Source organism: Sorex fumeus, unplaced genomic scaffold, assembly GCF_029834395.1.
Source record: "Sorex fumeus unplaced genomic scaffold, SorFum_2.1 ptg000051l, whole genome shotgun sequence".
NCBI classification, from domain to species: domain Eukaryota; kingdom Metazoa; phylum Chordata; class Mammalia; order Eulipotyphla; family Soricidae; genus Sorex; species Sorex fumeus.
The window spans coordinates 35,691,267-35,719,198 of record NW_026606108.1 but is presented as its reverse complement, the minus strand read 5'-3'; the positions used below and the strand labels follow the sequence as shown (position 1 = coordinate 35,719,198).

Below are 27,932 nucleotides of genomic sequence, written 5' to 3'. Positions count from 1 at the left end.
GATTGCATTCATCTGGGGGATATAAAGTAACAAAGTATGAGATTAATACCCAAGAATAGCTGAGATCAGCACCAGGAGGATTACTCCATAACTTAGAGGCCAGCCGGGTATCCTAGAGGAAAGGGCTGTTCAGATAGAGAAGGGAGCACCAAATAAAGGATGTTTGGAGGATCCTCCCAGGAGGGGAGATGCATGTAGAAAGTAGACTATGGACTGAACATGTTTGCCACTCAATGCCTCTTTTGCAGACCACAACACCCAAAAGGAGAGAGAGAACACAGGGGATTGCCCTGCCACAGAGACAGGGGGGATGGGGGGATGGGGGTGGGAGGGATATTATCCATGGTGGTGGAAAATGGGCACTGGTGGAGGGATGGGTATCTGATCATTGTATAATTGAAACCAAAGCACAAAAAATTGTAAATCTACAACTTTAAAAAAAATAAAATAAAATAAAGGGAAAAAAAAATGAAAAAAAAAAAAAAAAAAAACAAAAATGGCAATGCTCCCCAAAGTATTATGAAAAAAAAAAAAAAAAAAAGAAATAATCACTGTATTACTGTCATGCCATTGTTCATCGATTTACTCGAGTGGGTTCCAGTAACATCTCCATTCGTCCCACCTGAGATTTTAGCAGCCTTCCTTACTTGTCTTTCCTAATGCTGCTGTATTGGAGGCTCTTTCAGGGTCAGGGGAATGAGACCCGTTAGTGTTACTGTTTTTGGCATATTGAATACACCACAGGTAGCTTGACAGGCTCTGCTGTGTGGGCAGGATATTCTTGGTAGCTTGCCAGCCTCTCCGAGAGGCAAGGAATAATAAAGCTAAATATCCAAACCACAAAGTCAACAACACTGAAACTGCAAGACCCAAACTTTTTTTTAAGGCATGCATATTTTATAATTTATAATGCCTTTGTTTTTTTTTATTTATTTTTTTTATTAGTGAGACATCTTGAGGTACAGTTGTAGACTTACAAATTTTTGTGCTTGGGTTTCAATTATGCAATGATCAAATACCCATCCCTCCACCAGTGCCCATTTCCCACCACCACGGATCTCAGTATCCCTCCCACCCCCCATCCCCCCCATCCCACCCTGCCTCTGTGTCAGGACATTCCCTTTTGTTCTCTCTCTCTTATTGGGTATTGTGGTTTGCAAAAGAGGCAATGGGTGACAATCATGTTTGAAGACCCAAACTATGACAGTCAAATTTAAAAGGTTGGAGCTGGGGTCGTGGTGTAAGAGCAGGAAACTTGGAACCCCTTGGAGGGAAGTTGACACTGGTGGCGGGATTGATGATGAAACATTGGATGTCAAAAAACCCAACTATGAATAACTTTGCAATTCATGGTGCTTTAATAAACTAAAATTTGGGGCGGGGGGGGCAATAATCATTTGCCCTGGCTTACAAAAAGGTTTGAGGTGTTTCTCTCTGTAGAGTACAGTGTCCAACAGGATAGCAGACTGCAAGGTCAGTGCTAAAGAGAAGAGTCCCACTTCTTCCAGAAACAGTTTCATTCCTTCTCTAATGAAGGGAATCCTTACATGACTGTAAAGGCAGAGCTGGAGTGAAAAATAGAAGGTTTCTATGAGACTACTTTGAGAGACATTTGAGATGAAAAAGAACATATTTTGGGTGAGAGAGATAGTACAGTTGTTAAGGTGCTGACTTACATGCAATAACCCCACATTTAATTCCCATCATCCCATATGGTCCACCAAATACTATACAGAGTGATTTCTGAGCAGAGAGCCAGGAATAAGCCCTGAACTTTGCTGTGTGTGCCCCCACCCCCCAAAAAAATATTAGTAAAAAAAATAAAGCCCTCTGTTAATCTCTGAAACAATACTAAAAAAAATAAAAATGCATACTCAAAAAGCAAGCAATTTAAGAGTCATCATTTGCCATATGAAAAGATCTGTGGTAAGAAAGGATTATGTTCAATTTAGATTATATTAGATTTTTAAATTTATCACTTAAAAAGCAGATTTTCCAACACATAAGAAGGAAGACACCAATGTTGATTTTTTCCTGATTTTTATCTTATCAGTCATAGGTTTCTAGTTAGTTTCCTGTGTAGAGCAGTCACCATATAAAACGGTAGCAAATGAGGGAAGTGTAATTTCCACCAGCCTTAAAAGTTTATTTCCTAACTACTCCTCCCTCAGAACAGGACAAGAAGATACTCTGCTTTGAAAAATTTCAGGGGACTGAAGAAATAGAACAGCCAGTAAGATGCTTGTCTTGCATGAAGCCAACCTGGATTCAAGTCCTTAGCACCACATATGGTCCTCTGAGCATCATCAGGGGTGATCCCTGAGCACAGAGCCAGGAGTAAGTCCTGGACACAGCTGGGTGTGGCAAAAGAAAGAAAGAAAGAAAGAAGGAAGGAAAGAAGGAAGGAAGGAAGGAAGGAAGGAAGGAAGGAAGGAAGGAAGGAAGGAAACAAGTCCTAAAGGAATTTAGCAGGCAACAAAATTATTTAAAAGAACAAGATTGAAAGATTCCTGGGCCTCATCCCCAATCATTCTGATTCAGAAAGTCTGTGACTGGGCTCATTGCTAATCTATAGTTAGCAATTATCCCAGGGGTCTCCACTACATGCCACATGTTGTGGGAAGCAGTTCCTGATAAGTCCTGGCTTAGGTCACTGTGGTGCCAGCACATCTTCCTGTCCCAATGCACCCTGCAAACTCACACCTAGTGAAGAGCTGTGGAACCACACTGCTGTGCTGGATGGGCCAGTCTGGGGGATGGGGAGACAGAGGTGGGGGGGGGGGAGAGAAGCTAGGGCTGGGGGTCAAAGGTCAAATTGACACAACACTGATTTCTCTCTATTCTGTTAGAATGATTACAGGAAGTTGTCTATGCAATGCAAAGACTTTGTGGTGGGTGTGCTGGACCTGTGTCGAGACACAGAAGAGGTCGAAGCGATTTTAAATGGTGACATGAACTTCCAAGTCTGGTCGGACCACCACCGTCCAAGCCTGAGCCGAATCAAACTCGCCATTAAGTACGAAGTCAAAAAGGTAAGTGTCCCCCCTTTTCCTGAACTTCTGCCAGGCTTGCCTGCAGGCAAAGCTGAGCTCCTGCATATTTTATGTCCATGCTAGTACAGGCTAATGGTGACAATGCCATCACTAGATTCTTGGTAGACAGGGAACTGCCAGCCTTTCTGGGCTCCCCAAGACTCACGTGCACCCGCTCTTACCCGGGCCCACTAGGAGACAGACAGAAAGATGTGGGGGAGAGAGAGACAAGGGAGACAGGGGAAGGGAGACAGACTTCTATAAGTAGATCTCAAGTCTAGAGTAAAGATTTTCAGCCTCCAAGCCACTGACAAGAGCAATGTTAGAGTGAATGCTCCCAGAAGTTATCAGGCCAACCCCCAGGTCTTCATAAGAATTAAATGACTTGTAGCTTTTGAGACTGTTTATTGAATGCAAAGGGCTGGTTGTGTAGAAAATGTTTTACTATTTCTGTGACATCCATGGCTCAGGAACACTTACAGGAACTGCATCCCTAAGGTTTACATCCTTGGTAGCATGTGCGAGACTTTCACAAGAGCAAGCTCATCCCTTCTCCTCAGTGACCACAGTGGTCTTTAATGGCCACTGGGTACCAGCAGCCTTTAGCTGCACAGCAGCTAGCAAACTGGAAGTCTAAGGAGTCAAAACTCAATTGTGTTCTCAATCTGAAAATGTTTTGAATTCTTTAGAATCTGTTCTTAAAGTAGATGATGTTATTTATCCTGATAAAAACTGTAGCACTCTGAAAATCCATATGTTTAAGTATCATTATGCTTTCCACACAGGCAGGGTTTCTGATTAGTCTTTGAGGGTTTTTGCTTGTTTGTTTCTAGCAATTTCATAGGGTGAAAACTGAATCATATTTTCAATGCTTCCCAATTGACCTCTGTGCATTTCTTCTCTTACCTGATTACCTTAATGTGTGTAGGGTGAGCCATTCTTCAAGAAACCACATGTAATTCATCTAGAGAGGTCTTCCAATTTATTTTCTTTTAAATCTTTCCCACCTTTTAGTTTTGACAATAATAAAAACTTGTAGGGAAATCGCTCCCTCCCCCAATATTATGAATTCCAAATATCAAACTGCTAAGTGATGGGAAAAGTGACCTTATTTCAAAGTTATCAAGCTGAGTTGTTGGGCATGGAGAAGTCAGGCTAACTTTCAAATCTAACAGTATTTTCTTAATGCAGGGAAATGCATTTTGTTAGCCTATCCCAAGAACTCATCAAAGCACATCAATCCCTTCTGGAGTTGCTGAGATCTCCATCACTGTGGGGTTCAAACCATCCCTGCTGCAGCAATGATTAAAGAGGAGCTTCGGTTTACCAAATGACAAGCATTTCCTTCCTTCCCCAAGCCAGAGCAGCCACTGTCCCAGCACAGGGGACAGAGATATATTCAAAAGCCCAGAAAAGAGATATTGGCCCATTGGCAGTCACAGTTTTAGCTATTCATGAGCAATTCCACTGCCCCATGAAATGAAAGCACTTACCACTTTTCTGTAACATGACTTCTAATTTCCTAGCAAAATGGTTCTTGAGGGTGGATCATTCAGCTAGTCCAGAAGTCTGACCATACTACATATTCCCTCTTTTTGTCAATATTTCTGACTACCAAGTACAAAAGAAGCCTTGTATTAAGATACATTCATAAATGAGAAAAAAAAGTGTCATGTGTCATAAACACGGTAGGTATGGTCAGAATAAAAAGGCTTTGAGGTGGACCCGGGAGCTTGCAGAGGCCTGGAATGCTTGCTCTCCCCAGCACTGCATGGTCTCTCAAGGGATCCCTTACCACCAAGCTAGGAATAGTCCAAAGCACAAGTGGGTGTGCCCCCTGAAATATTTTAATAAAAACATTTAACAAAATGCCTTGAGGAAATTATTTATTCAAATAGGATTTGCCAATTCTAATCATGGGAATCAAAAAGGTCTCAGGAAATATCCACTGAGAATTCCAAGTGCTGGGCACAATCCACAGGTAGAAAGATCATCATGGGCCTGCATCAAATGTCAGCCTTGCTCATTTCAAAAACCTGCAGTGGATAAATATTCTCAGACCACACATGCTATCACGCAACAGCCGACAGACTCAGCATTCCCCCTGACATTTATTCTATCATAAATTATCAGTGAAGATACCTACTATTTTAAAAGGTTTATTAATATTATAAGGCGATTTCATTTTTAATTCATGAACTTTATCATGCTTGCAAGGGCACACTGAACACTGCATCTTTGAGTTATAAAATGACTAGCACCAAAGCCTATTTAAAATTACATTTCTTTATGTCCAGATAGATACAGCTATAGATAGAGAAATGATAGGAGTCTTTAGACTGGAATATAAAAACGACAAAAATTTCTAATCCAGGGGCAAGAGATGTAGCTCAGTGGTAGAATATTTGCCTTACATATTTGAGACCCTGGTGAGGCCCTGGGTTTTTCTCCCCAGCACTGGGAAAAAAATCCTAATCATCTTTCCATCTGACAGCAAATTAAACCTAATGCCACTATTAACCAATTTGTTCTTGACGGCTTATGGTATGCTAATAGGTGTTCCTTTAAAGATGTTTCGCAGGGCCTGAAGAGGTAGTACAAGAGGTAAGGGCCTGCATGCAGCTACAGTGGTGGGTATCCTAGCTGGAATCCCCAGAACCACATAGAGACTCCTGAACATTGCTCACTCCTAGGCACAGAGCTGAGAATAGCCCCTGAGAATTATACACATATATACGATATATGTTTATAGTTTTCAAGTAAATTTGAATGCCTTGGACTAAGCAGTCAAGATTTCTTTTCTGAAAGATAGCTGAGTCTTTAGTATGCAGTTTCTCTAAAAGTAAAAAGCTATCTTGTGTATTATCCAACCCAGAACTCTATTTCCCATGGAGCATCTGATGAAACTGGAGTTCAGTCTAACACTCTTGAGAGTTCTCACAGAGAAGCTTCTATGTAACCATGCAGTGGATATGCCTGTGGGGGATACAGCACCCTAGTTCAGGTCCTACATCAACTTGTCTGCCTCCCTTCCACCTTCTATCAATTTCTACCACCCTAATCTCAGCCTTTCTCCAACCATGCCCCCCTCCTGAACTTGCTACCTTCCCAGGGTCTCTCATTCTACCAGTTGGCCCCCCTTCTTTCATGTCATGGTCTCCCACTTATACTATTTTTACCAATGGCACCCTTGGAATATCCTGAGCATCCACAGGAGTCTTGTGGCTCTGGCTAAGAAATGCTGCTTTAGTTTCTGAATCCTAACATCAGGCCCCACTGGCTGACAATCATGCTGCTATGATCCAAGAGACCGTCAGGAAAAGGGAAAAGAATCAATAAGGAGACTGTCAGGAGACTGTCTTTTTAGTCTGCGTCCTATATTTACTAACCATCTGGTCTTAGTCAAATCACTGAAGCTTCCTGGGGCTCATTCCCCATCTTCATAATGTGTATATTACCCTTTGCTTCAGAGTTTTCAGCTAACTTTCAAATGAACTGTTGTGAGAGGAAATGCTCTAGAATTTTCAAGTTCTTGATAACTGCACAAGAGGGCCGCCTCACTGCTGTCACTCAGTGGTATCACCTACCCTGGGACTCTCGTGGTCCATCAATCCTCACCAATACTCCTGAGCTTCTCCCTAGGCAATTCTTCCCCAGATAATTCTAGAATTCTCCCTAGGTAAAGATATCATTCCTAGAGCCTAAATTTCTTCCTGGAAAGAATAGAAGGTCTTGTGAAGATAAGGTTGTTCACCATGACTTCTACCTAAAGAGGGTAAATAAGTCTCCCCAATTAATTCAGATGATGTGTCATCTAAAAAGTTAAAAAAAAAAAAAAAACAGGGCCAAGGAGATAGCTCAATGGGGCAGAATGCATGCAAGAGGCCCTGAGCTCAGACCTCAGCACTGTCCGGCCTCAGTCTCTAGCCTTCACTAGTATAAAAACCCATGAGCACTGCCTGGTATGATTCCAGTGGCCACTGAGTACAAACTGGGTAACCCTTATGGCTCCTAACACTAGTGGGCCCAAGCAGACCACAGCATCAGGCCAGCACTGAATGGTTCAGTTCAGTTAGTTGCCTGGCTATAACCGAGTGACTTCTGAGCTCCCTGAGCACTTCTGGAGAGGCCTCTCCCCCTATAAACATCAAACATCTTGCTGGAAAGGCTATATTGAAGATGTAGACAAGAAAATGTGCTTGTTAATACAAATAACCATGGTACTAGTTGCCTTCCCATTCAACTGATGAGACTCCCCACTCTCCCAAGCATCCTGCCAGATGCTGGGAGGATGTCTAAAGACACCCCTGCCTGGTTCTGACAAGTTCCTGGGTGACTTTGGGTTCAGAAATCCAGTTTTGCATGAACACAGACCTGGGACTGGAGGCAGGGACTGTGGCAGTGGGAGAGGGTCACACTGTTGTAGTTAGTGAGTAATACTATTTTGACTGTCATTTGTTCACTCACTTATCATCTAATAAAATATTCACCTATGTCTACCATACTGCCAGCTTAGTGCTAGCAATGGGGAGGCTGACACCAACTCCCACCCCCGGTCTTGTCCTGGAAGTATTCAGAGTAGGTATGTGAACAAAGCCTGCAACCAGCAGGCTGCACAGGGGCACAAAAGGAGCAGCAGGGGAGGATAGAGAAGCACTGACTAGCTCTATCACATTAGGAAAAGGTTCCCAGAGGTAACACATGTAGGAAGACTTCGGGATGAGAGGTACTGGACCATAATTTAAGCAGAGATGTGGGGAGAAGTTTGACTTAGGCAGAGAGAGGTGATAGTTGAAGGCCATTGGTGCCAGAGAGATGGGCAAGTCAGGGACACTATTTAGAAGGGGTGGAAGTTCCCCTGCAATACATCACTGGGAAAACACAGTAAGAAGGCAAGCTTGTCAAGGCGATTCCTACAGACGTTCCAGGTCAGGCAAGGAGCCTGGACCGCACTGCCTGCTCTACCCAATAGAATTTTCTACCATGATTGAACTCTTCTATTTTTTTCTTTCACCCATTCTCCTCAATGGTTAATTAGCAAGTGAAATGTGGCAAATATAATATTTTTTAAAAAGATAGCTGTGTATTTTAAATAATTGATTTAAAGTTCAATAAGTGACTTATAGTCAATGATTACCAAGTTGGGCAGTGTGGCTATTCAGTTTCTTTCTATCTTCAGCAAGATTTTGAGTGGCTTCAAAGTGGCTGTGATCATCACTGAGTGTGCGGTGGAGGATAAAAATGGCATAACGTCAGCAACCATGAAGAAGACAGGTAGCAACTAATATATCACACTAATGAACCGTTATGCCATGATCAAAGTGAGAGTTCTAAGATAGAAGAACATGGGGGTAGAGAGGTCATACAGTGATTGAGGCAACTGCCTTGCATGAGGACAACCTGGTTTGATCCCTGGCATTGCCTATGGTCCCCTGAGCACCACCAGGAGTGATCTCTAAGGGCCACCATGTATAATCCAAATATCAAAAATAAAAACAGGGTAGGGAGAGGGAGAGAGAACATAAACCAAAAACATGGTTGTTTTACTGAACAAAAGGGATAAGATTTTGCCCAGGATAGGCTAAGTAAGGTTGTACTGACCAGCATAACAGAAACTGTGGTAGACCTTAATAGAAGGAGATTTCTTGAGTGCTCATCCTGTTTCCACCCTGGAACACATTCACTCTGGAATCCAGGTCCACTTTGCCAGAGGGCAATGAAAGTCCCATGCCAGCAATGAAATGCTTTCACCCAGAAGTGACATGTCTTCCTACTGGCCACTCTCTGTCAACAATAAGTCACACAACCTACCCCTATCAACTAAAAGCGGCCCGGAAGGATAAGCCTACTGTGCCCTTGAAAGAAGAGAGGTGGCATCCTCTGGCAGAGAGTGGCCACCACAGGAGAGAGTTCCTGGTAACTCAGCCTACCTCAGTGATTGGCAAACATAAGCCCAAGTGCCCTCTGAGGCAGAAGCAGACTGGAAGGGAAATCTGCTTGTGGAACTCTCTGCTGGGAGACAGAGCACAAGTCAGGATGCAACAAGGCAACAAACAACAGCCTTCTTAGGAAAATGGAAAATCTCCACAACAGTCACTAGTAGCAGGTCAACTTCCCCCATGAACCTCTGCTCTCTGCTGTCAACTCCATGTCTAAAATCTTTCAGATACACGGGGTTCAGAATGTAACTGGTGTTCACCCTCCCAGGGCACGGTCCATCAGAACTCTCCTCAGAGAAAAATGCCCAGGAGAGTGACGCAAGCTTTTAAGAGGATATGGGAGCCCACAGCACCCACAGAGTCACTCTGGAAAGTGGAAGCTTTTCTTTTACCCCAGCACTGACCGACCCTGTCTACTCTCTCCCTGCAGTCTCCATTCTCTGCACACACTTTACAGTTCAGCTTTAAAGCATGAGCCCATTGTCCCACCTGGAAAAACTCCCAGAAAAAATCAGTACTTGTGGGCAGCAAGAGGGTTCCGTGGCTGGGAGGCTGCCTGAACCCTGACCCTTAACTCTAGGGCTGTGGGAGCTTAGGTAACCTGCTAGCCTGCAGGAGCCCCAGAGCAGGGGTCACCCCTGCACTCCTCAGAGGCCTCCTGGGTCGGTCTGTGCTGAGCAACAGGATCACTCAGCAGAAAATGCTCAACGGCCAACAAAACCCCTCATCCCAGAGCAGCAATGCTGGGGTATCCCACTACAGAGGCCAGCAGGTCCAACCACAGGGATCACGGAGCCAGCGAGCAAAGGGAACCTAGGGACAGCGGGGCTTTCTAGAGGATGGCTGAGAGGCCCATCACATGCTCAGGTGCAGATAGGAGCAGACATCCTCCCACTGCGCTTTCCCACTGAGGCATCTCATTTAGCAGATGCTCAGAGTTAAGGGCAGCAGGGTTGTCACAGACACAGTCTGGCTGTCCAGGCACTGCCCCAAACAGTGCCCCAGGGGTCGGCTGGAAAGGAAAGGAAATCAGCCAACAGTCTCCTCTCTGGGGGTGCTTCTTGCACCTTGGAGGGGGCAGCCGAATCACAGGGCATGGAAATTGTCAACAGCCAACAGTCTACCGGCTTGAATAGGAAAACTGGGGGCTTGTTTTCTGTTTGGGGAAGTGTAGTGGTTTGGGGTCACACTTGGTGGTGCTCAAGAGCTACTCGTGGTTCTCCCTGAGTCATCCCAGGCAGTGTTCAGGAGACCATATGTGAACCAGGGTCAGCCACATGCAAAGCAATCTCCTTCACTTGACTCTCCTGTCCAGGCAAGGTTTTTGTCAGGCAGTAAATAAACAAAGGACAGATCTAGGTGTGGCTGTACCCCTTTTCTCCCTGGAAAAATTCTCAAGATAAGAATAGAATCTACAGAGCCACAAATTTAGCATTCTGACTGAAATGTTCAAATCCCCAAGTCCACGTTAACTCCTTATATGGCTTTGGTCAACTTATTTTATTCCTGAGTAACAGGAGTAAATAATGGCACCTAATAAACAATGATTAATGCTTAGAACACAGTGAGTATATAATAAATATTAACTAACAGACACGGTCTGCTATATGGGCTAACAAGTTAGAACTACTCCTGAGACTAAACCAGGATTTCTTAACCTCATGATTACTGATATTTTGGGTCACATAATTCTTTGCTGGGAGTAAGATCTTGGAATGATAGGAACATTTAATAATCACTTAATCACTTAACTTCCCATTAGTCGTCGATTTGCTCGAGCGGGCACCAGTAACGTCTCCATTTGTCCCTGTCGCGTGCTAGTGTAGCCCAATGGCATCTGTTCGCTCTGGGAACATGAAGAGCCTCAAACAGATCATTCATGATCTTGACGAAGAAGTCTGACCATCGGGTAGGTGGGCAGCCCCGTGGTCTTTTGACATCCCGTGGAATCCAGTCAGTAACAGCTCTAGTCCAGCGGTCATCTTTAAATCTCATTACGTGACAAGCCCATCTGATTTTTGACACCTTGGCAAATGAGACAGCGTCCCTGATTCTTGATCGTCGACGGATGTCGGAACTCCGGATTCTTTCTCTCATTTGAGTGAAATGTGATATTCCAAGCATAGCTCTTTCTATTCTTCTTTGGGAGACCTGAATAGCGTTCTCATCCTGTTTGTGTAGGGCCCAGGTCTCTGAGGCATATGTTAATGCAGGAAGAACAGTGGAATCAAAGAGATGTGCCCGGAGCCAGAGGTTCTTTGTCCTCTTAGCTATTTCTTCGATGCTCTTGAAGGCATTCCGAGCCACTCTCTTCCTCTTGCGCGACTCAGGTGCCAGGTCATTTGTCATGTTGACCTCTCGACCTAGGTACACATAGCTGTTGCATTTGGAGATGGTCGTTCTGTTGAGAGTGAATGGGGCATCAGGAACGAGGCTGTTTCTCATAAACATTGTCTTCGTAAGATTCAGCTGTGGATCAACCTTTCCACACTCACGGTCAAAGTCGGCCAGCATTTGTGCCGCTTGGCTGATGTTTGGTGTTATTAAAACAATGTCATCAGCAAAGCGGAGGTGGTGTAGTTGCTGACCATCTATCTTCACTCCCATTCTTTCCCATTCCAGTCGTCGCATGATGTTCTCGAGGGTGGCACTGAAGAGTTTCAGTGAAATGGTATCAGCCTGCCAAACCCCTCTCTTGACATCAACAATCACTTCTTTGTAGAATGGTGAGATCCTGGTAGTGAATCCGCAATACAGCTCACGGAGGATCTTGATGTATTGGGCTTGAATGCCCTGATTGGCTAGGGCTTCAATGACCGCTTCCATCTCAACAGAATCAAAGGCCTTCTTTAAATCAATGAACGTTAAACAGAGCGGCATCTTGAACTCCCGAGAAACCTCAATGAGCTTGGTTATTGTGTGGATATGGTCGATGGTGCTGAATCCTTTGCGGAACCTGGCTTGCTCGCCGGGTTGTCCTTCATCTAGTGTTCTGCCAATCCTATTTAGGATGACTCGAGTGAACAACTTGTAGATGACAGACAATAGGCAGATCGGGCGATAGTTGCCAATGTCATGGATGTCTCCCTTCTTGAACAGTAGTACGGTCCTGCTGGTTTTCCATTGGGACGGAACCTTGCATTCAGACAGGTAGCGAGTGAAGAGCCGAGCCAGTGTATTGATGAGTACCAACGGCAGGTTCTTCAGGTGTTCAGGTCTGACCTTGTCTGGGCCGGGTGCTGTTTGTTTCCTCACCGACGAAATGGTGTGTTGAATTTCGGAAGGGAGAACGTTGGGAACGACATATCCATCCTGTGGAATTTGCTATGTCGGCAAGTGGACATGGCTATCGAAGAGATTTGAGTACAAGTCATGGATAATCTTCTCCATTGCCGTTCTGGAGGATGTGATGGATCCATCAGGACGTCGGAGGGCAGTCATCTTGGTCTTGTAGTTGGCAAAGGACAGGCTGGCATTACGAATACTTTTCCCAGCTTCTGCCGCATCTACCAGTACTTCTGCTCTTCTCTCTTTGAGGTCTTCCTTGATCGCATCTTTGCACTGCTCTGCGAGCTCGGACGTTAGCTTGCGGTTGCCTGAGGCATGCGCCAAACCACGCTGGCAAATTAGCTCAAGAGTTTTCAAAGACAGGCGTTTTTTGGTGGCTATCTCTCTCTTGGTGTTCCTCGCACATTCATGGAGGTGCTGAACCAGTCTATCGTATTCCTCGTCAATGTTGTCAACAATGGCATCTTCCCATGTTGTCGCAATAGTGCCAAAGAGTTCCCAGTTGGTGGTCATTCTGGGAGTTCTCTTTTTGAACTTTGCAGCCCTTTCTCCCAGCTCTGTGAAGTAGAATTTTGCACAAAGGAGACGGTGAAACAGTGAATGGCTCATTAAATCAGTTATGGTTCCTTTGGTCACTCGCTCCTCTCCTACTTGGATAACTGTGGTAATTCTAGAGCTAATACATGCCGACAGGCGCTGACCCCCTTCGCGGGGGGGGGGGGGGGGGGGGGGATGCGTGCATTTATTAGATCAAAACCAACCCGGTCAGCCTCCCTTCGGGGTGGGCGCCTGCGGCTTTGGTGACTCTAGATAACCTCGGTGATCCTGCCAGTAGCATATGCTTGTCTCAAAGATTAAGCCATGCATGTCTAAGTACGCATGGCCGGTACAGGAACATTTAGTACCATCCCTCCTCAAATGGTACTACTAGCAACCCTGTCCCTACAAACTGTTGGCTGAAAACGCCTGCAGAGATGGTGTCTTCCCTGGAAGAAGATATGGGGATAAAGTTCACCCCCACGGATACTCTGTAACCTGGAACTAGGAACTCCTGAGGGAAGCACCAACCCAGAATCCAGGTTAGATCAAACTCAAGCTCACTGTGCCACTTCAACAAGCTCAAAGTTAGCAGCATGAAAGAATCATTGGGAGATTTGTAAATCCCTCAGTGCCTGTGCCCTCCCCCGTTTTGAACCTTTGATACTTCTGTGTGAGAGACTAGGGATTCTGCTTGGATTTTTGATTTCTGATTTTATTTTGGGGGCCACTCCCAGCAGCCCTGGTGTGTGTGTGTGTGTGTGTGTGTGTGTGTGTGTGTGTGTGTTTGGGAGGGAGGGAGGTACCATGGGGACAGTAGTGTCCCAGCTTTGTGCCTGAAGATTGCTATTGTCAGTGCTTGGATAACCATGCAAAACCAGTGGCCGCACCAGGGTCAGCCACATGCAACACATGTGCCCTGCCCCCATCCTCTCTTTCTGTTCCTGGATTCTGCTTCTCAAAAGCAGATAATTTTAAATTTTGTAAAGTGGGGCTGGAGCGATAGTATAGTGGGTAGGGCATTTGCCTTGCATGCAGCCGACCCAGGTTTGATTCCCAGCATCCCATATGATCCCCTGAGCACCGCCAGGAATACTTCCTGGGTGCAGAGCCAGGAGTAACACCTGTGCATCACCGGGTGTGACACAAAAAGCAAATAACAATAATAATAATAAATAAATAAATAATAAATTTTCTAAAGATTTATTTCTGTGCTCCTGGCACCAGAAATAGCTCAATGGGATGAGCATGCTTTGCATACACAGACCTGGGGTTTGATCCCTCGTCCCACATGGTCTTCCAAGTACCAACAGGAGCAAGCTCCAAGCACAGAATCAGGAGGAAGCCCAGAGTAGGACTAGGTGTGGTTTAAAAAAAAAAGTAAGCAAGAAGAAAAATAAATAGTGAGTTTCTGGACTATGTGCTCTCTTTATTCATCTTGGTCTCTGAAGACAAGAGGACCTTACTACCCTGCACAGAATGGGCAAGTTTTGTGGTGAATCAATGAGTGAATGGGTGGAGAGTACCAACCATAGGCTTCAAGGTCTTTCCAAATACCCATAACTCCCCTCTGGTGATTATAAAACCATGTAACAACACTCAGATGATGTTCCAAGTTGTCTAAGGGACCGGGTCCTCCATCTCTACTCCCTCTGTAGCTCACGGGTTCCTTTTGGGTCTCTCCTCCCTACAGAAGAAATCTTACTCCCTAGAGAACTGACTGTCATAGATGGAGTAGAGAAGTTGTGGCCTCCAGGTGACCCACCAGCTATCCAGGGCGAGGCAATGGGCTCTGTCTGCAGAAGGGAGCTCAAAACACTGGGTGTCTGCAGTAGGTCTCGGCAGGCTCCCTCTTCTCAATGAAATGACTTGCTGGGCAATGCCCGCACTGTGCCTGGCTCAGCTTGAAGGGGGGGAAGTAGAGCATCTGATACTCCTCTCTGCCCTTCCTCATGCCTGCTGTGAATCAGCTGACACTCTTGTTCTAAAAAGCAGATAGTCTTGCATGTTTGCCAAAGAGGTTTCAACTCCTTAAAGTCTGAATTATCACAGAAACACACAACACTGTTGCCTTTTTGGCTCGTTTGCTGTCTTTTGTTCAACTCTGTCAATCTGTAAATATTTGCCTGGAAGAATGAACCTTTAGAGAACTTTTCATCTTCTTGGTTATCATGTTTTCTAAAACACATAATCTTATCTTGTTTAACTATCATTATATTCTTCATGAGCTGCATTTGTTAAGATAATCTGATTATTATTACATCCTGATTTTAGGGGGTGGAGAAGTTAACAAGAAGAGAGGAATTTGAGGAGCATCCAGGGGAGAAACATAGATCCCCGGTGCCCACAAAACAGATGCAAAGCAGATGCATTTACAAGTACAAAGAACAAGAGCAATTTCAAAATTGTCACTTTAATCCCAGAGTCAAACAGATTTTAGAAATTACAGTTCACCCCAAGGACCCAAGACTAGCATCAGTAATTAAACTAAAGACCAACAACACACTTCTTTTTCATTATTTTTGTACTAAAAGCTCATATATGGATCCAATCTTAATGAGCATTTGCTCTTTTATATACTTCTCCTGTTATATTCCCACAACACATTATTCTTTCATTAACATTCATCTGCCTAAGGTCACTTGCGAATTGCTAGGTAGAAGAGGAATTTTGTAAGTATAATTGTGGATTATACTTTGTGGAAAAACTTCACCTAATAAACTTTAATTTAAGCAGTCCAATACCAACTCTAGAGTTTACTGACCTATGCCTTCTCCCTACACACACACACACACACACACACACACACACACGCACCAGAAGTGTTTTAAGTCATCAGAATGTGTCCTGTCCCCACTAAACTCCATCTAAAAGTGAACACAGCAGGGAAAGCAGGAAAAGTCCATGCTCTCAGTATAATCAAGAGGCAGGAAGAGGTGGGGGGGGGGGGGGGCGAGGAGCAAGCACTACAGAGTTGCCCCATAGTGGGGTATGGGGACTAGGCTTTCACGCACCTGGCTCACTGGTCGCAGCTGCCTTCAAAGGGCTTTCTGGCCAGCACAGCTATGGGGAGGAGTGTTACCTTCCCACGTGATCCTAGGTTACCTGTGCGTCCTCAGCAGACCACCCTTCCTCCCCCATCCCAGAAGCTGGCTATGCGCACAACAAACGAGAGAAAGGATCTCGGCAGGTCACACTAGCATCTTTGTATCCTGATGGCATTTAAAATTCAAACACCTAACCAGATCCTGTGCAGGACAGCCTAGCCTAGCCTAGCCTCTACCGCCCTCACCACACTTCACCTCCTCCTGCTCCCTGGCTTTGGACACACCATCTATCTCTCTGTTCCTTAAAATCCCCTACTCCCTACCCCCGAAAGATCACTGAGCTCTTGCTGTCAGGATCCCCTTCATCAATCAAAGCTCAGATATAACCTCCTCAGGAAACCCTCCTAATCATTACTGGAACATGGATCCCATTTGGTTCCCCCTCCCACATCAACCCCCCTCAATCCCAGTGTCCTCTTCTGCAAGAAACATCATTAATTTGTTTGTTTGCTGCCTGTTTCCCACAATGGTAAACTCGGTGGGAGCTCACTACTGTATTCTTAGGCAATGGCAGACCCAGGCAAGCAGAAAAGTCTCAAAAGCACTTGCAAGTAAATGGCTGAATGCACTGTACCCAAGTTTTCCTCCAGTTTTAATTTTCTTGGGATACAACAAAAATCCCACATTCAAGATGAGATGCAATCCTAAACACTATGTGGGGAAGACTCTCCTAGGAGCTCTTAAAGATCAAATAAGAGAAGCAGGAAGGCAGCCCAGGGTGAGTAACTAGGTACTGGGTTTGAGCATCTCCCTCTCAACTCCTACTGACACTGACTTCACAGAAACACAAACCATCACTTATTCTATGTCATTCAGCCCTCTGGAGAAGCCCATGTTCTCTCTCAAACATGGAACTCTCTCCTCCCCGTCACTCCTTGTATCTCTCTAAATAAATTTCTCTAAATGAAGCTATTTATTTCATTTTTTTAAAAAAATACAAATACAAAATACTATTGTTTGATTAATAAAACTAAGGATGATTTGGTCATCAAGTTGCATCCTGAAGAAATAACAACTCATCTTTCTGTGATTATAATTCCCTAATAATCCCCTCTACTGTCTCGTTGTGAGAGCATACTTCCTGCTCCCCCTCTGATAGGTGACAACTCCTGAACAAGAAGCTGGAAGGAGGAGGAAACAATCATGGTATAGCTGTTGGTAGCTAAATCAACGGATATTAGAGAGAGAATAGGAGCCAGCCCTGTCATCAGAAGTTCATCCTGATGGGCTGCACAGATGTGAATCATGCTCTTCCTACAACAAAGGAAAGATTAATTTTGGCAAGAAAGATGTAGGAAACCTTCACAGAGAAAAGGGGAATACCAAGTCAGACTTTGAAAAGCGGCCAGAGCGCCAAAGGAAGGGGACTGAAGACGGCATTTCGGGTGAGGAGTCAGTGGGAGGAAGCCCAAGGGTGGCTCATCTTCCTGTGCTAAATGCTCAGTGTGCACTCAGAGTTAGAGATGTAGACGCTCGGCACGCAGGCGATGAGAGAAGCAACATGGGGCTGGAAGAGATACCAGCAGCTGGGGAAGCAGGGAATGTAGGGGGCTCTGTGAGACTGAAAGGACAGCTGAGGCCTGTGACCTTCTTTCCCTAATGGAAAGGGAATGTCTTGAGGACAGCCTCATGGCTGTCTGCACAGCATGCTTCATAATTGAGCTTATTTTATCTGTGGTTCAAAGTGTATTCTAAGGATGATCTTGAAAAGGAGAGGAATCTACAGTCATGTACTCCACATGTCAACTCTTTTCACTTGTTTACAGTCTTCCAATTCTTTTCTGTATGTGCCATGTATTTCCATACTCAGAACTACAGGATGAGTAATGTAGCCATCTGATACACCTAGTACTAAGAGGTGAATATTTCTCTGTTTTATTCTGTATCATTATTTTTATGCCAACACAAGGCTAGCATACCATTGCTTCTACACCACTGAATACCACTTCTATGTATTTTTCATATTATCGTTATAGCTCTTTTCTGTTATCTCCTAAAATTGAATTTCTGAGAGTTAGGCTACAGGCACAAAGGATACATGTATTTTCAAATCATGTACAAAATCGTTTTCTATAGAGCTATCCTAATTTAATGCCAACCATATTACCCAACCAAGTCGGTTTCATCAACACTTTTGCAAGTATCATCAGGGTTTTGTCCTCCAATTATAAAATACAAGTCAGTGAATACTTTTAACACATGCTTCTGGTGACTCAGTCAGATGAGTGTTTTCTCTGTGGGCCTTCACCCCCAACCCACCATGTCCCACTAGAAAGGCCGATTTTTTCCATATCAAGTCATATGGCTCTTGTGCAGACAGCACTTTATAAATACATGGGTCATCTCAAGTAAGTGGTGACCTAGTTTCCACAAACCAGTTCTAGAAGCAAGGTTTCAGGGTGTATAAGAAAATGGCCATTAGCTAAGATACAATGGGTGGGATCCTCTGGGAGATGATGAGCACTTAAAGCAAGGCTGTGGCTGTATTAGAAGGAATCTGCACATTATTTTGTGAGGAAAACAGGAACTTCACCACTGGGGACACAAACTCAATCCAGAAGCATCTGTAAGAGTCTGCCCTCCCAACCAGAGGATTGCCTGCTCTGCAAGTGTCTAACTTGCCCCAAGACATATATCATTTAGATGAAGGAAAGCTTCAGGCTCCATCTAGAAGCTTTGGAGGACTCTGTGGCAGAATGTGGCAGCACAGAGTCCAGACACACAATCTGTGTGGGTATATGAGTGGCAAGGTGGCAGGATTAGGCAGTGGACAAGGAGAGAGTAAATGGAGGAGACCAGAGAGACAAAAAAAAATCAGCAGGCACTCTCTCCCTCATGGTGCCCACTCCTCATGTACACGCCACTGTCGTGAGCAGCCCCTGTCCTATTTTCTCCATATTACTGATGACAAAGCCAAGGACCAAAGAGGGAAAACAAGTCACCAGGACAGAGGCAGATGGCGGAAAACGAATGCAAACTCATTGGTATGTTCACAAAACCTCTGCTTCACAGCCACACTGTACTGGTGCTGCCCATAGAATTCGACCAATCGGGCAGCAGCGGGCACGAGTCTTGTCTAGGCTTGTGCAGGAAGACAGAAGTCTCAGAAGGGTGCCTCAGAGGTACACAACCCTCAGAGATACACAACCTCTCAGATTATTTTTAGCTGGCACAAAATACTCAATTCTCTAAGGACCCTCGTTCTATGGCAAATTTTCCCAAAGTGGGCAGAGGGCACTGCAACAATCCAGGGGGCAGTGGGAGTAGCCAAGGATGTAATCGGGAGAGAGAAGCTTTCTGCCTGTTCCCTTAAAGACAGCAGATGTCCAAGGGGGTTTCTAAAAAAGGGAAGTGTAGGGCAAATATGTCTGGGGAGCTCTGCTTCTCGTGTTCAAAGGAGATAAGAAAATCACACTGCTTTCAGCAAGCTTTATCAAGCTGAAACTCAGTGAAATTAAAACCCACAAGAGGGCCAGAGAAATAGAACAGAGGCTAAGGTACTTGACATGGATGCAGCTGACCCTGGGTCAATCCCCAGCACCACAGGAACCCGCATCCAGGGCCATGCACTGAACTGCTGGCCCAGGTGGCTGAGTATATCACAGGAAGGGATCTCCAGGGCCTCTGGAACACTGCTTTGTAGCACTTCTACCCTGCCCCCCCCAAAAAAAATAAAAAACACGCACTAGGTGAGACTTACATAGTTCCACAGATTCTTAACTGATGAATGAGCCCTGCCCAGAAACAGCTGATGGTACATTAAGTGGGTGAGCGCCTGCATTCCCAGATAATGCCCTATCCTGACCTCCTGTTATTACATTAACAAACAGCGCACACATCCCACATCCTGCAGGCTGCTCACAGGGCTGCTAAGACTCCCTCGCAGATAATCAAAGAGTGCATGTTTCTGCTCAAAATCAGACTTTGCAACTAGAAGTGAGAAAAGGCTTCCTGTAGAGGCACTAGAGCCCGGCGCCTGGAGCACCTGAGGCCCCCACCTCACCTGGCTTCTCCTCCTGCCCCCTCTCTAGGAAGAAGACTGACGTACTCGCTTTCACATTCCAGACACAGTACTGTGAGCACCTTACCAGCACCTCCTGTCAGCAGCTACTCTGACCCACACCTGCCACCTGAACCTGCCTGGCAGGGGCCAGCTCAGTTCTTGCCATGTTGGGATACTCCAGTCCTAAACCTCAATTTCTAATCTGAATCTGATCTGTAAATAATGATCTTTATATATATATATATATATTCAGGATATATATATCACTGTCACTGTCATCTCATAGTTCATCAATTTATTCAAGCAGGCACCAGTAATCTCTCTATTCCTCCCAGACCTGAGATTTTATTTATTTATTTATTTATTTATTGAATCACCGTGGGATAGGTTACAAAGCTTTCAGGTTTAGGTCTCAGTCATGCAAATATCAAACACATTTCCCTTTACCAAAACTTATTTTTTACCATGAAGAACCCCAATAAAACCCACCCCCACCCCTTCCAGTCCCTGTGGGGCAGATGAATTCTAGTTAACACTCTATCTGCTTTGATTAGATTCATTGTTTCAATAAAAGATTCACCACTATTATTTAGAGTTTACCACCCCCCCCCAATCAGACATGCTGAAAAAGCATTGTGAAGAGATTTGCTTTCTACAGCTGGGTTTAAGAATTATATGTTGGTTTTGGATTTCTGCTATTTTACTTATTGACACTAGAAGTATTTCTACTGAAAGTCAGATAGTTAAGAAATTGGTTTCTGTGCTCTGGAGACGTGGCCGTGCTGGAGAGCCGCTAGTGGGGGGCAACTGGTGGCCTCAGTAGGGCGTGAAGGGCGGACCGAAACGCCCCCCTTCCCATGAGGTTTTAGTAGCCCCCACTCCCCCGGCTCATACCTGCTGTCCACAAGACTCCCATGCGGCCGCCATCTTTCTTTCCAGAGAGGAGAAGGCGACTGGGGCAACACCTTTTCCCCTCCGGACAGACCTGATGGCCTGGATTAACGCATAGTTTGTTCACTTTTCTGCTCCAAGCTGCCGGGTTCTGCATTAAGTCCTTGTGCTTCTGGGGCCGTGGCCGTGCTGGAGAACTGCTCGTGGGGGGCAACTGGTGACCTCGGTAGAGCATGAAGGACGGACCGGAATGCCCCCCTTCCCATGAGGTTTTAGTTGCCCCCACACCCCTGGCTCATACCTGCTGTCCACAAGGCTCCCATGTGGCCACCATCTTTCTTTCCAGAGGGAGGAGGGTGGAAGGGACCAACACCCTTTCCCCTCCGGGCAGACATGATGGCCTGGATTAACGCATAGTCCATTCACTTTTCTGCTCCAAGCTGCTGGGTTCTGCATTAAGTCCTTGTGCTTCTGGGGCCGTGGCCGTGCTGGAGAGCCGCTCGCGGGGAGCAACTGGTGACCTCGGTAGGGTGTGAAGGACGGACCGGAACGCCCCCTTTCCCATGAGGTTTTAGTCGCCCCCACACCCCCGGCTCATGCCTGCTGTCAACAAGGCTCCCATGTGGCCGCCATCTTTCTTTCCAGAGAGGAGAGGGCGAATGGGGCAACACCCTTTCCCCTCCGGACAGTCATGATGGCCTGGATTAACACATAGCCCGTTCACTTTTCTGCTCCAAGCTGCTGGGTTCTGCATTAAGTCCTTGTGTTTCTGGGGCTGTGGCCATGCTCCAAACTTAACTATGATTTTCAGAGAGAAACGTTGGGTGGTTTACTTCCCATGGATCACTTTGTATATAGAGAGATGTCGCGCGGCCACGTAAGCAGCCGCGCGGTTTTGAGGAAAAGTCCTAGTTCCCGCATACTCGAGCTGTGGTTGTAGAGGCTTCTGGTCACCGGGGTTCCATCTGGGAGAGGCGGGATGTGGTACCTACCCCATCTGGGGCTTCCCGATGATCTCGGCTCTTTTTGGAACCTGTTTTTTTTTTTCCTTCGGGATCTGTGGATCCCGCCCTCCATGTTGTCCTTCTCTTCGGCTGAATCAGACCTGAGATTTTGGCAGCCTCTGCTTACTCATCTTTTCCCAAGGATTGAAGGCTCTTTCAGGGTCAGGGGAATGAGACCTATTGTCGTTACTGGTTTTGGCATATCGAATACACCATGGAGAGTTTGCCACGCTCTGCCTGTGTGGGCGGGATACTCTAGGTAGCTTGCCGGACTCTCCAAGGGCATATATTTGTATAATTCTCTCTATAATTTGTTGTCTACTGTCTGAACCCCATCGAATATGGTGTAGCAATTATAGAAAATGGGTAGAAAGTGTCCTATAAGTGTCCACGCGGTCCAGAAAGCAGCCTGGAGCATGGCGGCAATTGGGTTGTGGAGGTCAGCTGCTGGGGCTGGGTTTCACTGCCCCACTTTGGGGCGCTCTAAGTGAAAAAAGTCTGGCATGGAATCCGGTGGCATGGCCATGGGGGCCTCAGTTTATATCTGTTATACAGTTTATACTCAGTTTATATCTGGGAGGACCAGCCGTGTGTTCTGGAGGGTGACCCATGAGGAGATTATCTGGTGCTGGCAGGGTGTGGCTTATGGGTGTGATACCTCGGTCACCTGAGACTGGGGGAAGCAGGCAGAGGATCTCTGTTCCCGGGTCCCATTTAGTCCGGATTCCAAGGTCACAAAGTTCCGCATTACCTGGGTTCCATGGGACTTCATTCATGCATGAGGCTCAGCCTGAGCGTCTGGAAAGCAGCCTGGAGCATGGAGGCGGTTGGGTAGTGGAGGTCAGCTGCCTTGGGGTGGGGAGGGCTCTCACCTTTCCCACTCTGGAAGTGAGAAAAGGCTTCCTGCAGGGGAACCCCGAGTGAAAACAGCCTGGCACATGATATCCATATCTATATCTATATCTATATCTATATCTATATCTATATATCCTGACACTCCTAATTTAAAATATACATTTAGTGGAAAAACATGGTTTTAATGTATGAATGTTCTTTATGGCTCTCAGGGATAAAAAAAAAAAACTCACAATTAACTACTTAGTACAGGTTAAGCACTGAAGTGAGAGTCTGGCTGATTCACATTCTTGTTCTATGACCTTAGACAAGTTCTCTGTGCCATGGTATCCTCCTGTGCTGTTGCTGTTTTTTAAAGGTTGGAGCCCTGTTTTGAATCCCCAACACATAGATGCCCCCCTCCCCCAGCAATACCAAGGGTCACTCCTGCACACAGAGCCTGTAATATCCTTGATCAACACTGCCTGTGGCCGCAAACAACCCCACCCACAATAATACTGTTTCTATGTCATAAAGTTATTTTGATTAAATTAAAACATCACCTGGGGGGTACTGGAGCAATAACACAGCTGGTAGGGCATTTGCCTTGCATGCCGCCTACCTGTGTTCGAGTCCCAGCATCCCATATGGTCCCCTCAGCAAATTACTCCCCAGGAGTAATTCCTGAGTGCATCGCCAGGTGTGACCCAAAAAGGAAAAAATATCACAACACTTAGAGCATTGTTTAGTGCTTTATCGATACATCTTTGCTTCGTATCATTTCTGAATTTTCTGTGAAATTGGGTGCAGCATCTGCTACCGAGAAATCCAGAAAACCCTGTCCCAATCCCTGTGGGCTGCCTCCATTCAGCACCTTGGTCCTGAGGCTACAAGCCTTTGTCCCTGCCATACAAATAGATACCTGCAGCTGCTCATTGGCACTCTGGCCCAAGCTGGAGCTTTCCCCTAGAGACGTGACGTTCTGGGACTGGTTCTGTCTGTCTTTCTTAAGTAACCACTGTGTCCCAAATACAACAAAGTTCTGAAAGTTCAATGATAACAAAACATGGTTTTAACATACCTGTTAAAGAATTCCTTCCTTTTGGGGGCTGGAGCGTTATCACAGCGGGCAGGGTGTTTGCCTTGCACACGGCCGACCCGGGTTTGATTCCCAGCATCTCATATGGTCCCCTGAGCACCACCAGAAGTAATTCCTGAGCATAGAGCCAGGAGTAACCCCTGTGCATCACCGAGTGTGACCCAAAACAGCCAAAAAAAATTCCTTCCTTTTTGGAGCTTCTCACAATACAAGAGTTTAAACTAAGATGGGCACAGGGACCCTGCACTGTACTTCCCAAAATGAAACCAGTGGCACTGGTCAATGCCCCACACTCTTAAATGACCCCAGAGGTTGGGGGCAGAGAATTTACTTGGACTTTGATGTCTAGAAGCTACAAGAGAGCCCCAAAGACCATATCCCCTCTCACAACCCCAGGAAGCATCTCTGCTACCCTCCTCTTCACTGGGACTTGATCCACCATAATGCTGACAAGTCCCAGAGACTCCCAGAAACTGAGAACTTCCTCCTGAGCCCAAACTCTCTGTCCCCTCAGAGTCATCCTGGTCACCTCCTCTGAGGAGGCGGAGCCTTTGGACAACAGCACAGGCTCCTTTCTCAACAGGGAGTCACTCGTGCTGCAGAAGCCAAGCAGGTGGTGGAGGCGGCATCTGTGCTCAGCAGGTGGCAGGCAGGGCTGAGAGCTGTCAGGAGGAAGAGAGACACCGAGGTGACTTGGGCCCAGCCCCTGGAGGAAATGAGCAGCCTTTCGAGAGCAATTTGAGTTCAGGGATCAGATTTCAGAAGGTAGTTGCTGTCGGGAAGAGCAGGAGGCACAGGTGACAGCAGATGCAAATGGACAGATGCTACAGCTTCTGCAAAGGAGGGGGGCTGCTGGGGAGGAGCCTCACAGGGAGAAGGAGCAGGGAGAGATGAGGACTAAGAGGGAGCACTGGCCGACAACTCCACCAAGGATGAGTCAAGACAGAGGCAGGGGGATGGGGAGTCAAAGGGAGGCTTTGAACCTTTCTGGTGCTGCATAAACCTTAATGGCTTCTAACATAAAACAATACATTTTATTTATAATTTTTATATCAGGAAATTAGGTTCAGGTGGAAAGTTCGATGTGTCACAGTTTATCATCTGGTGTCATTTTCTCAGCTGTATTTAACTAGGACATAGAATTTCTCTCCTACTTCCTGGCTATGTCAGGCTTCCTAAGAGTCTGGTGGTCTTGGGTAGATGCTCCCTACATTAGCATTTCTCAACTGGGGTCCACAGAGTGAAAACTGTGGAAATGTGGAGGTGGGGGGCATGGCCTCAGATTAGAGAACTAATGGGTAAAACAGGGAGGTCACAGGAAGAACACAAGATCAGAAGGGGGCCACAATCAGAAAAAAGGTTGAGAAACAACTGTGTGTGTGCCATCTGCCTTCTGTGAGAAAGGCTTCTCAGGAGCAGAGGGAGATGCTGGAGGCCTCTCAGGCCCAATCCTTGATGCTCTGCAGCCTCACTTCTGCCACGTTCTAGTCCTCCAACAGAGCATGGAAGCCAGCTCAGCTTCAAGGCCAGAGGAAACAGATTCCCACTCTTGATAGGGGAAAGTCACAGGGAAATGGCATAGCACGTGAATTGGGAGGGGGGTGCAGGTGGGGGGGGAGGGAATGTATTATCCCCACTTTCCTTGGAAATAACCTCCATTTACCATAGGAAGAAAACTCAGAGTTGCTATTTTTGATGCACATTGTAGAGTTAAGGAGATGAACTGGAAGTTTCACTCAACAATACTTATTGAGAATCAGCTATAGGTAGTATGGATACAATGTAATTTTTATAATTAAAAAAAAGTGGGGGTCCAATTCCCATACAGGGCTTACTCGGTCAAGTAGTAATGGGTCATACATACCATAATGTCTGGTGTATGCTAAGTGTGTTTTTTTTTCTTTTTCGGGGGGGGGGGTCACACCTGGCAATGCTCAGGGGTTACTCCTGGCTCTGCACTCAGGAATTGCTCCTATTGGTGGTCAGGGGACCATATGGGACACTGGGGATTGAACCTGAATCAGCCACATGCAAGGCAGACTCACTACCCACTGTACTACCACTCCGACTTCAGGATTGCCAAGTGATGTATAAGGAAGAGGACAGGATAAAACTGAGTGGCGCACACAAGGAAGACCTGCTTCCTGGCAGAGAGGTCCAGGAGAGCCTGAGGCACACTAAGAAGACCAGATCATAAAATACAGAGTAGACAAGAACCAGATCGTCCAGCCTTCCAGACATGGAAGTAATGCGGGATTTCTAAGCATTGTTGGCAGCCTTTGATCTGGCATCCTATGTGGCTGAAGGTGACCCAGTTCTTAGCAGTGATCCACCCTCACATGCCAGACGGAGCCTCCTACCTGCTCTCATGGAGGCGAGGAAGGGCCAATGACTCGCGCTGCTACCAGCCTTGTGCCCTCTGACATTCCCAACTCACTGGGATTCCCATCTGAATCCTCGGAGCTTGGGCGCTGTCTCTGCTGTATTGCTGATATAACAGTGGCCAGAAGCAATTCAAATCCAGTTTGGAAAAATATGTCAGAAAGGACTCTGCGTAGTGCCAGATGGCTTTGTCAATTAAATTAAACCCACAACTGGCCCAGGAACTTACCCCAACGTAATGACATTATTGATCATTAACTTTTCAAGAGGTTGCAAACAGAAACCGAGACACTATAATAAATGATGGTTGTCTACTGTATAGGTCCCCTGGGCCAGGTGCCCCTGGAGCCATCTGAGATTGCCTAATGGTGTGATTTCAATCGGGCTGTTCTCTTCAGAAAATGAGAGGCTGGCACAGGTGGGAGTGGGGGCAAGGGTGTGCGCACAGCCCACAGTGTGAGTGTCTGACACACACATCAGAAAGCAGAGCTCTACTTCAGAATCCTCCAGCTTCCAAGGCTTGTTGCACAAGGCCTGCCTGTGTGCCAGCCCCCAGTGCTTCCCCAAGGCCTGGGCCCTGGAGCTGCACGCACTTCTCCTGAAATACCAAACTCTAGGGTCTCAGTCATATTGACAAAAACAACAGTTATGAAAGAGGGCATAGAGCTGTGCCCTCCACCAGACCAGGAACTCTGCGTGCACTCACTCAGTGTGCCATCAACACTGCCATCACTCTGTGACAGCTGGAGCATGGGCTCAGAGGCAGAGTCAGGATTTAGGCCCTGATCTGACACTCAGACCCCAATGTCTCTTCAGCATGCCTTTCTTGACTTTCTGTGGCACCATAATGACTGACACTGCTCCTGAATCTGGAGCAGTGCTTCGTGGCAGAATGCATGCCACATATGTGCAAGGTCCGACTTTGAGCCCCGGCATGGCTCCCTGAGCACCACCAGCTATGACTCCTATTTAAATATTTTAATATCTTACTCACCATTTCTCAAACTCCTGCTAAGTTTGGATGTCTCTGTTCTGCTATTTCATGTCCTCCTGGGCTAACCCCGACTATTGCACTGGTTGAGTTACAGTGAATTTTTCTGCCTGTCTCTAAAACTGGACTCTGAGACCCATGAAATTCAGAAATCTTTTCTTTTTCCTATGGTTTAGAGGTTTCACCTGACAGTGCTCAGGGTTTACTCCTGACTCTGGGTGATGATAGAAATCAAATTAAGGTCGGCCATATGAAAGCAAGGGTCTTTATCATGTACTATCTATCTGGTCTCAAAACAGAATTAGGAAGGGAGTGGGGGAAGGAGGGAGGAAGAGAGGGAGGGAGGGAGAGAGGGAGGGAGGGAAGGAAGGAAGGAAGGAAGGAAGGAAGGAAGGAAGGAAGGAAGGAAGGAAGGGGGAAAGGAAGGGAAGGAGGAAGGGAGGGAGGGAGGAAGATGTAACCTTAAATAACTTATAGGACTCAAGTTTTAACTTCTAAAGAATATGAACCTGCTGAGATATTTTATTTACCACAGACTAATAAAACAATCTCCTCAATCTCCTCATTGGCCACCACCCAGAACTCACGGCTGCTTCTCCCAGAGGGAGCATAAAATGAGGCCCCCATAACTATGCCACTGAACTCTGTACCAGGCTGTTTTCACTAGAAGCACCCCCAGAGGGGGGCAGGTGAGAGCCCTCCCCACCCCAAGGGACCCAGCCCCGGCAGCCAACCTCCACAACCCAATCACCACCACCACACTCCAGGCCACTTTCCATACACTCAGGCCGAGCCTCACATACGAGTGAACATATTCCTGGACCA

At 46.2% G+C, this 27,932-nt stretch overlaps 1 protein-coding gene across 3 annotated transcripts in view; it reads left to right on the top strand.

The window, feature by feature from the left end:
• Nucleotides 1-27,932, top strand: part of TRPC7 (transient receptor potential cation channel subfamily C member 7) — a 139,177-nt gene that overhangs the window by 41,052 nt on the left and 70,193 nt on the right. For all 3 annotated transcript variants that reach the window (XM_056124465.1, XM_056124464.1, XM_056124466.1), the window contains exon 3: nucleotides 2,850-3,032. In XM_056124465.1, coding sequence (XP_055980440.1) covers nucleotides 2,850-3,032 — 183 coding nt within the window. The remainder of the gene's footprint in view (nucleotides 1-2,849; nucleotides 3,033-27,932) is intronic.